We start from the raw sequence: 13883 nt of genomic DNA on the forward strand, positions 1-13883 counted from the left end.
AATGAGGACGTCAAGATGACCGATATTACTCGTTGCCCTCTATTTCTCATCCAGAGCGGACAGGCAACCGGATCTGGGCGGCAATGCTATTCCTGAATGGTCGTCTGCCAGGGGGCGATACATTTCAGCGTAGTGACGAAGCTGCTCAGCTGGCTCGTCAAGCAGGGAAGCAAGCCTTGTACAGCTGATCTATCCTTCCCTGTAAGCTGTTGATGATGTTCATGACTCCGGAATCGTCGATTATGTAAGCTGTCGCACTGTGCGACAATTTCATCGATCGATGCTAAGATAGGTCGATAGTCGACCGTAGGAATGTAGAATTATGTGGCCTCATCGTCCACGCTGCCTGTTACTTTCTGAAGCAGTGACTAATCCCTATACTGCTGGTGAGAAACTGAACCTCGAAACGCCAACGCGTCTATTCCGGCGTTCAGATGTGCACGGAGACTTGAGGTATGATTACTGTACGACGGAAAGTGATGGCACTCGCCTCTTAGGGCTTCGGCTAGACATCCGCATTGCGTGATACACACCTACGCCATCGTCCAGCTTAGTTTCCGATTAACCTGTTTGTCAATGGTCACCTTCAAAAGAAGCAGACGGTGCTGGCCGTGGACCGCGTCGCTCTTTGGCTGTCGTAGTTATGATGTAGGACGACGCATGCTGATTGGCGCTTAGTCCTGGCAGAGTTTTCTCAACGAAATGAGATCATGAACCTGGAAGAGATCCATCAATATGGCAACCAACTTGCCATATCGACACTGACACGCGTAGCTCTCCGTAACGGCCGCTCCCCACAATTGATGATTCGTGCCATTGCGGTACCTCATTCTGCTTCTGAAGGCATTGTTTCTCATCCCGGCCTGAGACCTACGTATAGCCAGAATGTCAGTCCTGGATACCACCAAAGACCTGGCTGCTCTGTTCAAGCAACAGGTCCACGAAACGCCGGACGCTGTTGCTCTGGAGGATCAACAGGTCGTGTATACCTACGGTCAACTCGATGATAAAGTCGAGGACTTGGCATCTCGACTGCAAGACCACGGAGTCCAGCGCAACAGCCCAGTGGGCGTTCTTCTGCCACGAAGTGCTGACTATGTCATCGCTTGCCTCGCAGCCTTACGTGCTGGAGGAGCGTTTCTTGTGCTGGAGTTGGCCTACCCACGGGACATGCTCAACGATGTCATCGAAGATGCCCAGCCTATTGTGGTTGTGACATATCGAGCAGAAGTCGGCAAGTTCAAGGAGAGCACAGCCCTACTCGTGCTCGACGAGGACGCACCATCCACGAATGGCACTACGAACGGCACCTCGCACGACGTTGCCACCGTACCAGACGAGACTGACTTGGATAAGTTATCGTTCATTGCATACACCTCCGGCACGACTGGTAAGCCAAAAGGTATCGGCAACCCTCACCGAGCGCCGGTCCTGTCGTACGACTTGCGTTTCGCCTTCTCTGACCTGGGTCCTGGGGACAGAGTTGCTTGTAACGTCTTCTTCGTGTGGGAAATACTCCGACCATTACTACGTGGTGCCACCACGATAGCGGTCCCGGATGAAGTCAGCTATGATCCGGTAGCTTTGGTCGAGCTTTTGCATGCTAAGGACATTACGGAGACACTTATGACGCCAACTTTACTGGCCACGGTCCTAGCACGTCATCCAAGGCTTGGGGAGAGGCTCCCACATCTGCGTACGCTATGGCTCAATGGCGAGGTTGTCACGACCGATCTCGCTCGCCGTGCTAGCAAAGCTCTTCCCAAGGTCCGTCTACTCAACGTGTACAGCGCATGCGAGACTCACGAGATAGCTTGTGGAGACATCTCGAAAATGCTTGATGAGGAGGCGACCTACTGCCCGGTTGGCCGTCCAGTCGACCAAAAGCACATATATGTACTGGGTGAAGGCGGAAAGGAAGTCGAGGCTGGCACCAGTGGTGAGCTGTACGTTGGCGGAGACATGCTCGCTCGTGGCTATCTCAATCGCCCAGAAACTACTGCAGAAAGCTTCACGACAAATGAGTTCGTGGACGTCGAAGGTGCTCGAAAGTACAAGACCGGTGATCTGGCGCGTGTCTTGCCGTCAGGAGAGCTTGAGATTACAGGTCGTGTTGGTGCAATGATTAAGCTTCGCGGCTACTCGGTGGTTCCTGGCAAAGTGGAGGATGCAATTGTCTCGCACCTAGCCGTGGGCCACTGCGCCATCGTTGGGCATGGCGAAGGTCTCGAGAAGCAACTTGTTGCATATATTGTGAGAGATTCTGAAAACACAGAAGACAGGCCAGATGTGGAAATTGATGGCTCTGGCCGCAGTCCGGCAGCACGAAAAGTATTGTCGCAATACCTTGCGCAGTACATGCTGCCGGCCTTGTGGATTGAGCTTGAGCAGCTACCTACGCACGAAGTATCGGGCAAGATCGATACGAAAGCGCTGCCACCTCCTCCAGACGAAAAGCAGGCAGTCACAAGCACTCCCAAGGATCCGATCTCCATCGATCAAGTGGCCGATCTGTGGGCAGAAACCCTACATGTATCCAGGAAGAGCATCACGCCAGAGCATGGTTTCTTCGACCTGGGTGGCCACTCATTGTCTCTTGCCGAGCTTGCAGCAAGGCTGTCGAGGACGTTTGGCTTCAGGATACCGGTCGCAAGATTGGCTGATCCTGTCACCTTGGAAGGCCATGTCCAGACTGTGAGACAAGTTCGGGATGGACAAATTGCAGCGGTGCAATCCGATCTGCCATCAGCACTACGCGAAGATTCGACATTGGACAGCGATATCAAGCCACCTAAGGTTAAGATGCATTCTCTCAAGGAGGCGCAAACAGTATTTCTTACTGGAGCAACTGGCTTCTTAGGAGCCTTCCTGCTTAATGATCTCCTGGAAAGTACATCGGCGAAGATAATCTGTCTCGTCCGCTTCACGGAGCCGTCAGACTCTTACGTACCGGCTGGCGTGGCCCGCATGCGGAAGAATCTGATTGACCTCGGACTGTGGCGGGATGCCATCATGGAGAGAGTCGAGATCCTGCCTGGCAATCTTGAGCGCAAGCGACTTGGATTGTCACCCGAGAAGTTCAGTGACTTGGCCAAGAGCGTGCAAGTCATCGTGCACGCCGCAGCCACGGTCAACCTGGTCTATCCATACGCCGCGCTGCGAGCTGCCAATGTCGCTGGCACGCGCGAGATACTCCGTCTAGCATGCCTGGGCGGCTCGACGGTGCAATACGTCTCTACTAATGGAGTCTTGCCACCTTCGATGTCTGGTCATGGCTGGCCAGAAGACTCCATGATGTACGTGGACAACGTACCGGAAAAGATTCATGATGGCTATGGTCAAACCAAATGGGCTGCTGAGCAGCTTGTGTACGAAGCTGGACGCCGTGGGCTACCTGTCAGAATTTTGCGAGCAGGTACAATCAGTGGTCACTCTGCCAGCGGTGCAGCAAATGCTTATGATCTGCTGACTGCCCTCTTTGTGGAATCGATCATGCTGGGGTTTGCACCAGACGTCGAAGGTTGGAGAGCTGAGATGACGCCTGTCGACTTTGTATCCAAAGCGATTGTACATCTCGGCAATCAGACTCAAGCTAAGCAATTGGTCTTCCACCTAGGAGATCCTGACCCAGTGCCCACGAGCACAGTATTCGACAACCTCGGCGAGCTTGGCTATCCCACAGAGCGTATCGGTTTCGATGAGTGGGTGGCACTCTGGAACGAGCGGAGAGGTGCTACAAAGGGTGGTGATGGGGCCTTCACAGTCGATATCTTGCGCTCTGGAATGCCTTCAGTCGACTTTCTGCAGGGCATAGTCGTGCTCAACAACGCACAAACTAGGCCGTTCCGTGCCATGGTCGAGCGCCCCAAAGTCGATATCGTTCTCCTCGAGACGTATGCTCGACATTGGTATGCTCGAGGTTGGCTGCCACGTCCACCCTCAAGACAGCTTGCTAAGGGCGGCGCTGCTGCGGTCTTCCGCAAGAGCGTCCTGACCGGCAAAGTAGTTGTCATCACAGGTGCCTCATCGGGCATTGGAGCCGCAGTAGCCGCTGCATTGGCCAGAGAGGGGTGCCATCTTTGCCTCGGCGCCAGACGTACGGATGCCTTGGAGACCGTCAAGAAGCGTCTGGCCGTGCGCGAAGGCAAAGTCATCGTCCGCCAAACCGACGTCACAGATGGCGAACAAGTTGAGTCCATGGTACAAGCTGCTGAAGAAGAGCTTGGTCCAGTCGACATCCTTGTCAGCTGCGCCGGCGTCATGTACTTCACCATGATGGCCAATGCTCACAGTGAGGAGTGGGATCGCACTGTCGACGTGAATTGCAGAGGCTTACTTCACTGCGTATCGTCCGTGGTCCCACCTATGCTTGAGCGTGGCAAGGGCCACATCGTCGCCATCTCATCTGACGCTGGTCGCAAAGTCTTCCCCGGCTCGGGTGTCTACTCTGCCAGCAAGTTTTTCGTGGAAGCTACATTACAGGCATTGCGATTGGAGACCGCCAGCAAGGGTCTTCGTGTCACTGGTGTCCAGCCGGGCAATACTCAAACGGATCTGCTAAATATGAGCTCGGACGAGGAGGCAGTGAAAGCATACGGAACACCAACTGGTGCGCAAATCCTCGACCCAGAGGATGTAGCCAACGCTATTATCTACGCACTCAAACAACCGGACTATGTGGCTGTGAACGAGATTTTGATTGAGCCAAGGGAGGAACCTATATAGACTGTAGAAGAAGATAGATGTGGCCGTGAAGTTTGAGGGCAGGTTGAGCGATGACGCTCCCTTAAGATGCATATATAAGACTTGTGGATTTGTACAGCAGTAGACATGAGATCTGGTTTACGGCTGCAACTGTACATCTTGCGTGCGCGCTATCATAGCCAAGAAGGAACCGTTTTCTACCATGCGTGAGGACCTACACTGTTCCATCCTGTCGTCTGCCAGCCCACGCGTCTCGCTGCGCTGCCACAGTCTGTGTGTTGCCAGAACGCGGGCGGAGCTCGAGAATCTGACCAGCCTTAGACGCCCCTGCCACTCTTCCACTTCTCGCAAATGACGCCGCACACAACGTTCATGCTAGCCAGTATTGTACACAGACCTCCTTCACTGCGCATCGGCTGCAAGGCGTACCATGACAACGCAATGGCCTGTAACTCACATTCCTGTGTGAACGACCCAATGCAGAGCCTCAACATCCTTATACAGACCAGAAGCCAGCATGCTCGTTCCTTGATTACAGTCCAGTAATCCACTCAAACCACAACAAACCTCATACCAACAACCACACTCTTCTCTAAAAACTCCCCACCCCTCGCCTTCCCAATCTGCCTCTTCATTTCCAGATCCTCCGAGTACGTTACAACACTGCCCTTACACAAGTCCGGGATCTCGAAGTCCTCGAAGGCCTGATCGGCCGAGATCTCGTTGGGATACCAAGCTTTACGGGTTCTGTCGGACCCTAACCCGAATTTTTTGCTTGGGGATTCGTCTTTGTTTCGTCTCTGTGGGGTAGCGCGCTGTCGAGCACTGGCAGTGAGCACCGGATCAATGGGAATTGGTGAGCCGAACTCGTCTGGTCGGTAGGTGCTGCGCTGTGGCGTAGGAGTCTTGACTGCCTTGTTGCGTGGGGTGGCTTTGACAGGTACTTTGCATGGTGACTTGGCAAGAGATCCGGCATTCGTCCTCTTCTCCGGCGTGGAGCGCGGAGATGTAGCGGCGAGATGGCGCATCAGGGGACCACTGAAGCCCGCGCCAGCTTCGAGCGCCATGTTCATACGGTCCTGCGTCAAGCGCGCCTCAGCGTCATAGTCGATGTTGGCTGTGAAAGGGTCAGCTGGGTGCTGCACTCGCGGTGCTGGAGTACTGCGCCAGAGCTGCATTGAATTGAGGGTGCCATCTTGAGACATGGCAGCATCAGCAAGCATATTCAAGCCGTACTGGTGGTCCAGGGTGAGGCCGCAGCTAGGATCTAGCCGAGCTCTCTTGGAAGGCGAAGGTTCCATATCTTCATCTATATCTTCCGCAAAGGTTTTCTTGACCAGCTCTAGCTGATCTTCGTCAAGTTCCTCGCTGAGAGCTTCCAGAGCTTTCGCCTTATTCTTCGCATTCATTTGCGAAATGTCCCGAAGTCGTTGGCGCAGATTGCGCTGTTGACCAGCTTTGCGACGCGAGTTCTCGAACGGAGAGACTTTAGCGTCAAGGTCGATGCCGTCTAGCGTGAGGTCGCCTAGGTCGACTTTCTGCTTTCGCTTCGTTGGCGTCTGCGGGAGGAGTGCTGCCGAGCGCTGGCGCATAAGAGGTACTTCCGGAGAGCTTTGTGGCAATGTCACGTGTGGCTGAACGGCGGACGCAAAGCTCTGGTAAGGACTTCGTGTTGGCAGGCGAATGCCAAACAGCGTGTCAGCATCTTCCAATTCATCGACTCGAGGCTCTCCGTGCGCAGCTGCGTGGGTTGAATCGTCCATACGGGTGGGCACCCGTATATAGCTTGTGTCTGGGCCATACTTCCTGCCGTTACCAGCAGTGATGATGATGTCGATAATCGCGATGCCATTATTACCTCGAAGGCGCTCCGGCAGCTCTCTCTGCGACAGAGCCAGGAGAAATTCAGCGGACGCTGAGAAGTCGCCCCACCGATTATGCCCTCGCGCCTGCGCTTCATCATCGAGCTTGCGACTAACGTTGTCCCAGCGGACCTCAGCAGACTCTCCTTCGCGTGCGTTATCGTAGATCCATGGCTTCTCCAGTTGTCGATGCACTCTCGTACCGTGATAGCGCACCCTGTCGTTCTTGAGCTCGACCGCTGCACCGCGAGGATTGATGAAGCTGAGGCCGACAAGCTGACCGTTCAGGAAGATCTCCACCTTCAAATCCTGACTGACGTTCCTGCCTCTCTCGGTGGTCGTGGGAAGGTACGACCTGTCGCTGATCTGCACCGTCAGACTCAAGGCTTTTGGACCATTTGGCGCATCGAGGAGACCACGCGCACGATCGAAGCTCGCGAATGTCAGAGATTTGTCGTGCTCGTTGTTCTGCGCTTTCTTGCCACGCTCCTTTGCCGAGACTGGAAGTGACGTAGCGACTGAATGTTGGATATTCGATAAGGAAACGTTGGCATTAGTCGGAGTCGCGCCCAGGGAAGTAAGAGGCGAATCATCGGTGTCAGGCTCCGTCTTCGAAGCCTTGTCTTGTGTTGCCATAAGTTGCGGATCGATGGCAGGTACGCTCAGCACGCCATCTCCAGCTTCGACCAAGAAGAAAGGCAAATCATCGTTCGTGCCAATGAACTGCATAACCCCTTTCGTGCTGCCATCCACGCCAATAGGGCTTTCTGTAAGTGTGCGGCCATGGCTGAAGATATCGTAGATCCGGTCCGCATCTTCACGCTGCTTCGGGCCCATGCGTTTGTCGACGACGTTCGAACATGTTGCCTTCAGGTCTGCAACAGCGAGACTTACAGTGATGCCGACAGCGTGATATGTTGGCATTTCGGTGCGGTAAAGACAGGCAGCGCAGGTTGTCGCGCCAGAGACGATTGTGCGCTCTGCTGTCCTTACAATGATGCTACTTTGAACGAGGGTAGGCTATTTGTCCTGCTGCAAGTCTTTATGATTCTGAAGGTTGTCTTGTTTGTGCACGTGAGCGCGCGACAGTAGCCGTGCGCCTCCCGCAAACTGCTCTGCATTAGATGAGTGTGGGGTGCATAACGCTTGTAGAGAAGGAAGGCACGCAGGTGAATGCACGCCGCATTCTCAGCTCATAACGCCATCGAGGCCTGCCCGAAAGGCATCTATCTTGATCCAGAGATCAGAATTGTTACCTAGCTCGCCTGTCAGCAAGCGAAGATGCCAATATAGAGATAGCGTCAGGGTCGCACCTTCCCGATGATGTTTTGGAGTGTGACTGCAAATTCAAATCCCATGATATTTTCGAGTCTTCTCAAGAGTCAACCTCTTCCTCTACCACTGCAACATCACCTAGGCTCAGCCTCTGATAGGTCGTCCTTGGGAGCATGAAATGGACAACGTGTCAAGCCGCAGTGCTTTCTACGACCCCATCACCCTCGACGTTCCGTCAAGACCCCAATACTTGGTCCCTCGAGACTCCCACCCAGCTCCTGGATAGTGTGATCATACACCCTAGCAAGCTGCATATCATGACTATCATCCTCATCATCATCCACATTCGAAGACGGATTCTCCAACACCAGCTCGCCATCCAAGTCCATATCGTCATCGTCATCCTCCTCCTCACTCTGCTTCACGTCCTCATCACCCTCATCCATATCAAACTCTCCCTTCTTGAAGACTTCAATGACACCCACCCTCGTCCTCTCCACCAGCGACCGAATCCGCACTTTCTCCGTATCACTAACACCCTTGTACCCAAAGAACCCCGGCAACCTCTCACCAGTCTCGATATCCTGGCCTTGAATCAGACTAGCGAAACAGTGGTCCAGTTTGCCTAGGCATTTGAACAAAGTTCGCGGTGAAGGCAGCATGCCGCTCACGACTAAGCTTAAGAGTAAGGCGATACTGACAAGATACGGGATCTGTAGGCTCGGGGTCCCGCTCACCCAGACTACGCCTATGACATCCTCGATGTCTTTACACGCATGTTTCATACTCTTGTAGCCTTGTGTGTCTGTAGCCCAGGTATTGCCGAATGCGTTGTCGCCATTGGGTCGATGTTTGCTCGCAGCGTCATCATGGTCTTGGCTCGTGGACGGCGGGAGAGGTGATGTGCGCTTTGCGAAGCGACGCTGGATGTGGAGGATCTGTTGGTCGACATAGCGGATGAAAGTGGATTCTTTGCTGCTGCCTGCTTTTAGTGGAGTGGTGCGTGGGTGGGGGAGGGAAGTGGGTGAGGTGGTGGATGGGGTGGAGTATGTTGATGAGGCGGGTGGTGAGAGGATGAAGCCGCCGGCTTGAGACGACATCATGAAGTGAAGTGCGAGAGAGTGTGCTTAGACAGGTCTTCGGGTACTAAACAATGAACTGGACATGGCAATTAAGATCAAGTCACGGCCTGGAATGAAGTAAAACCAGACCATGCATCGTGAAGTGAAGCGTGGAAAAGTGAGCTTGACGAAGTAGGAAGGTACAGCTACTAAGCTACGCATAAGCTATATCTTGGCATCGGTGTATCCTCACTGACGCCATGTATCACCACTATACGGCTTAAATGCCATGCGCCTCAGGACTATCGTAGCGCGGTTCTCGTGATCTTGTTATATCGTACACAACACAATTCGTGATTCAGCGGCCCCATAATCATGTCCATCGTTGCGCATGCTTGTCATAACCAATCGTCTCGAGCTCGATATTCAGCGATCTAAGCATCATATCAATCGTGAATGCCTGCACAAGTGTCAGCACAACCTCAAGGTAAGCGACTGCGACCAGACAAACTCACATCATCCGCCTTGCCCTCCTCCTGCCACACCTTTGCCTTCGCCTTCTCCCTCACATCCTCCACCTCATCCGCCGGCTCCGCAGCATCCATAGCCTCCTGCCTCACTCGCCTCTTCTCACTCTTCCTATACGCCTGCTCATCTTCAGGTAACTCCTCGCCTTGGCTATCAAACTCACAATCCGCATCATCATCGTCCTGTTCCTCCTCAGCCGGCTGTGCGAACTCTCCCACTCCGAGCGCACGATCGTGTTTTCTTTGCTCGCTCTCGCGCCAGGCTGCTACGCCGCCCATACGACAGACTCGTTCTTTGACAGTGCCGAAGAGTTCTTCGGCGGCTTGTTGGGAGGCGTGGCGCCATTTTGTTGACAAGACTTCTAGCTCGGCGTCTGTGGTTGAGGAGGAGATGTGTTGAGCTTGTGTGAGGGTGTCTAATTCGTTCCTTAGGGCGCGGATTTGGAACTCGAGGGATGTGAGGGCTCGTTGGGCAGCTACTTCGGCTGGGTCCTTGCGCTTGGAGGAGGTGTTGGCGACGGCATATTTCCTATCAGGAGTGGCCTTGTTCTCTTGCGCTTGCGGGAGCTTAGGTGCCTTCTCTGTCAACTCCGGATGGTCATAGGTCTTTATAGAATGCGCAAGTGTGCTCGGGGTATAGGTTGTGCTGGTAGCATTGTGGTGCGCTTTCAATGGCTCGCGAGGAACTGCAGTATCGCTGCGGAGAGGTGACACAAATGGCTTGCTGAGCGTCCTGCTGGCATTGTTGAGCTTCCGGCGCTTCACATCTAATGGCGACGACATTGTTCGGGGTTGTGATGTATTTGAGTTGATGGTTGAAGTACGATGACGCAGACGCGTCGTGACGCGTTTTAGAATATATTCCTATACCACGTTTCTGGCAAGTGCATTCGCAACATTACTAGATCTACATACTCCGTGACTGATTGCGATACTCATCAGCGTGAAGCTGCTAAGACCACTCTATTGTAGCAATCCATCAGACTAGAGCCGCGGCAATTACGACTGCGGCGACTGCTAAACCCTCCCTTTCAGTACCCATGCGACGAAGTCCTGCAGCACCTGCGCTCGAGGAAGCAGAGGCTGCACTGACACTGCTACCGGAAGAGCCACTCGTCGACGTCGTCTTGGCTGTGTTGGAAGCAGGTGTGCTGGAGCTCGAGCTCGAAATTGTCGAAACCGAGAAGACCGCATTCGTCGATGCCGCCGCTGCAATACTATTGGTATTCGATGAGGCAGTCTGTACTCGGCTTGCAGCACTCGCCACCCCGTTGGGTCCGGCAGGGATGGTATGAATGTTGGCTGGCGTGGTACTGTTGACTACTGCTTGTGCGACAGAGATCTGGCCATTGTCGAGGTCGAAGACCATGTACATACTCCTGAGGACTGACTCCCCGATTAGATAGACTTGATCCGAGCCCGGGGTGACCATCAGTGCGCAGACACCTGTCCTGTTGGCATAAAGCAGCGGAAGTCCACTGCTGTTGTACACCGGGACAATAAGATCACGCGACGGCACGTTGATTTTGAAAGTGCCCCCCAGCTCAAGCTGCAGCGAAGCGTTATCCTTCCTATGGTCGCAGGAGCAAGTCCCATCGCTGCGGTCGAGAAACGAGAATGTCGAGCTGATGAGACTGTTATAGTATGCACTTGGCAGCTCGAGTGCAGCACAGCCTACACAGAACAAGCCTGGTAATGATGCGCCCCTTTGCTGGCTTGAGACACTGGCAGAGGAGTCATTTGTGAAGATCGTCTGAGATACTGACGAGCCAGATGTCGTTGCCAGACTAGTGATGTTGACGATGAACTCTTCAATGAAGGATCCGTACCCCGCTCTGGGCGTGAGATCGAGCGTAACAAGCGGACCAGAGTATTTGGACTGGTCGATGCCGCCAAACAGGATGCTGCCCGATTCACTGGTCTCATCAAGGTAGATTGAGTACAATCTACTATTGATAGCGCCACTGTCTTTCAGCACTTCCGGAAGATTGGGATACTGTTTCCCAGGAGCTGGTGCCTCGTTGTACGAAAAGCCCAAGGCCAATTGTCCGGTGCTCTTGCCAATACCGCCAGTCCAATTCTGCGCTACTCCGAACTGGACATTCGACACCACGAGGTCTCCAATGGTAATGGTGTCTCTAGCAAACGGTCCGTACACGAGAGAGCCGTCGCTAAAGCTGGTGTTGAAGGCAGGCGAGGGGTCAGCGACAGCATATGTGCTCGAACCTGATGGGTCGAAGGAGTTGCCGCTGCATATCCCTGGGGAATGACTGCAAAAGTCTTTCGAGAGTACGAATGTGTCAGATGAGGCCGTGTCGACGAGTAACTGCTGCTGCTGCGGGTTACTGCCAGTCCCGACTGTCACTGGAAGCCGAACTGGTTAGTTTCAAGCAGATCTCTAGATACGATGTTCGGCGAACGTTGAGCTGTTGTACCTGTTGTGAAGTAGCCACCTCCTAGCCCGACCTGGAAGTTCTCTGCGGTTCCGACGCTGACAGTACCGCCTCTTCGTAATAATCGCAATACGCCAGGTTGTTGTGGCTGTTTGGCGATTTGTATCTCCGGTAATGCCGCCGCGCTCAATTGCAGAAGCAGCGCTATTGCTATCCGTGATGCATACATGGTTGCAGCAGAACAGCTCGAGCTTGAAGGGAGATCCTCGAATCGTTGTGCCTTGGCAAATAGTGATCACTGTCTTGCCGCGTTCGTCAGACAATACGCAGAAGGTAGCGGAAGGAAAGAGGGGGGGAACAGGAATATCAAGTGCCTCTGACGAAGATTCTCGAGCCGTGAGGACGCCCTTAGAGAGCCTCATATGGGCGGATCATCTGCAATGCGCGATTCACAGTTCCACACTTGCGGATGAGGCTGAGTCTCAACCATTCTTTGTATGGTCGATCAGGCTGCGTGGTGCTTCTACGAGCTCATTGGTACAGTCTGGTAGCTAATTTGGCTTCGCTGTGCAGGATCCTCGTGTCCAATCTCCTGTGCAGACTGTTGTTGTACGCCACCGGACGGGATGTTGCATTACAAGAGTAGACTGGTCGGGTTGGGACAAGGCTGGCGCAAGGCTGCGATCATGCTGAGGCTCCTCAGACACGATAGCAGACCTTTGCTGCTTCCCTTGGGCGTCATCAGGTTGATGCTATCGAGTCCTGCGGACAATACCGTGTCCATCGCTGGGCTGCTATTCTCCGACTGTCAGTACACCACACAGACAGAATATATTCGGACCTGTTGTAATCCTAGATATGCAGATCAGTGCATGGCACTAAACCGCTTAGGGCAAGCCACATTATAACGCCAACAAACTTATACACCACAGCAAGGCTGGACTTTGCAGCAGCACACCGCAGCCAGCGGGATTACGCCTTTGATTCGGTCGTGCGACGGTCTTACGCTCATGAGCTTCCCGATCGCTGTTGAATCTCCGCATGCAAGCGGTACAGCGGCGGCCTGGCGACAGGCCTTTGATTAGTAGCACAACACAAGTTCGGCTAGTGGTATACCTAGACAGATGGCCGAGCAGGCTTGCGTGTGGCTTGCAGATTCACACCTCCCGGGCTGGCCAACCTCACCAGCAAGCCCATTGTCGAGCGACGCACAAGCTTCTCTCGCTCAAGGCTGGACCAGAATAGCTCTTTCAGTATTGCACAATCGACGCGAGCGTGCACGTGGTCTGCTTTGAATGTGCTTGTCGGAGCCCTCCCGATCTTATTATTCCATTCCGCCATGGTAGAAGCTAGCCTTTCTTCTTGTTGTGTATGCAAAGACTCAGCCCCCGAACGTCTGCTCTGGTCGCAGCATTATTACTGACCTCTACGAGCCTTTCGAGACTTACACATTGTAATCCAGACGACTCCTCATCATAGAGTGCCCATCGGGACCTTTGTATGCAACACCATGGCGACTTCGACAAATACTGGCGTCTTCACACAGACAGAAACTTTCAGTATCGTGTGGACATTCCCAAGCCAAACCGCAACGGCACATTCGACTAGTGTCTACAGCACCCCTTACAGTGGAACACAAGGCCCATTCACTGTCAGGGCGACCGTCACCAATATCCTTGCAACGCCGAGTACCGCAGCATACAGTGCAGTGCGGTCGATCGTCGACGATAGTCCCGACCTCATCTTGACTTCCAGCACTTCGAGTGCTCCGACGTCGACTAGCACCACTCCCCCTTCGACAACCACATCTCCCACAATCACACCGACTGCCACACAATCATCCTCGCCAGGGCTATCTCAAAGTGCGAAGCTGGGTATCGGGCTTGGTGTCGGCCTTGGGGTCCCTGCAGTGTTTGCAGTACTTGCAGCGATGTGGTGGTTCCTCCTCAGGCGACCAAATAAGCAGAAGCATATGTCTAGTCAACCGGAACAGAAATTGCCGAATGGGAATGGGTACGGGAACGGGTATGGATCAGGAATACCATGCCGAGTCGAGTAGTA

The 13883-nt window shown here is 53.7% G+C and overlaps 5 protein-coding genes across 5 annotated transcripts; 1 reads left to right on the forward strand and 4 right to left on the reverse strand.

Annotated features, from left to right (window-relative positions):
• Window positions 1–885: 885 nt before the first annotated feature.
• LTS14_006200 (uncharacterized protein) lies at window positions 886–4725 on the forward strand (the record flags this gene model as incomplete). Its single annotated transcript, XM_064838898.1, is given in 2 exon segments — window positions 886–1390; window positions 1403–4725. 2 exon segments carry the CDS (start codon window positions 886–888, stop codon window positions 4723–4725), a joined length of 3828 nt encoding a protein of 1275 aa, XP_064693723.1.
• Window positions 4726–5255: 530 nt separating this feature from the next.
• On the reverse strand, window positions 5256–7490 carry LTS14_006201 (uncharacterized protein; the record flags this gene model as incomplete). The annotated part of the gene is made up of 1 exon (XM_064838899.1): window positions 5256–7490. The coding sequence occupies one exon, from the start codon at window positions 7488–7490 to the stop codon at window positions 5256–5258; it is 2235 nt and encodes a 744-aa protein (XP_064693724.1).
• Window positions 7491–8059: 569 nt separating this feature from the next.
• LTS14_006202 (uncharacterized protein) lies at window positions 8060–8941 on the reverse strand (the record flags this gene model as incomplete). Its single annotated transcript, XM_064838900.1, has 1 exon — window positions 8060–8941. One exon carries the CDS (start codon window positions 8939–8941, stop codon window positions 8060–8062), a length of 882 nt encoding a protein of 293 aa, XP_064693725.1.
• A 334-nt stretch (window positions 8942–9275) lies between these two features.
• On the reverse strand, window positions 9276–10212 carry LTS14_006203 (uncharacterized protein; the record flags this gene model as incomplete). Its single annotated transcript, XM_064838901.1, has 2 exons — window positions 9276–9362; window positions 9418–10212. The coding sequence occupies 2 exons, from the start codon at window positions 10210–10212 to the stop codon at window positions 9276–9278; spliced, it is 882 nt and encodes a 293-aa protein (XP_064693726.1).
• Window positions 10213–10408: 196 nt separating this feature from the next.
• On the reverse strand, window positions 10409–12051 carry LTS14_006204 (uncharacterized protein; the record flags this gene model as incomplete). Its single annotated transcript, XM_064838902.1, has 2 exons — window positions 10409–11793; window positions 11865–12051. The coding sequence occupies 2 exons, from the start codon at window positions 12049–12051 to the stop codon at window positions 10409–10411; spliced, it is 1572 nt and encodes a 523-aa protein (XP_064693727.1).
• Between the last annotated feature and the right edge of the window lie 1832 nt (window positions 12052–13883).

The sequence above is a fragment of the Recurvomyces mirabilis genome (assembly GCF_035927965.1).
Source record: "Recurvomyces mirabilis strain CCFEE 5264 chromosome Unknown scaffold_15, whole genome shotgun sequence".
Taxonomy (NCBI): Eukaryota; Fungi; Ascomycota; class Dothideomycetes; order Mycosphaerellales; family Teratosphaeriaceae; genus Recurvomyces; species Recurvomyces mirabilis.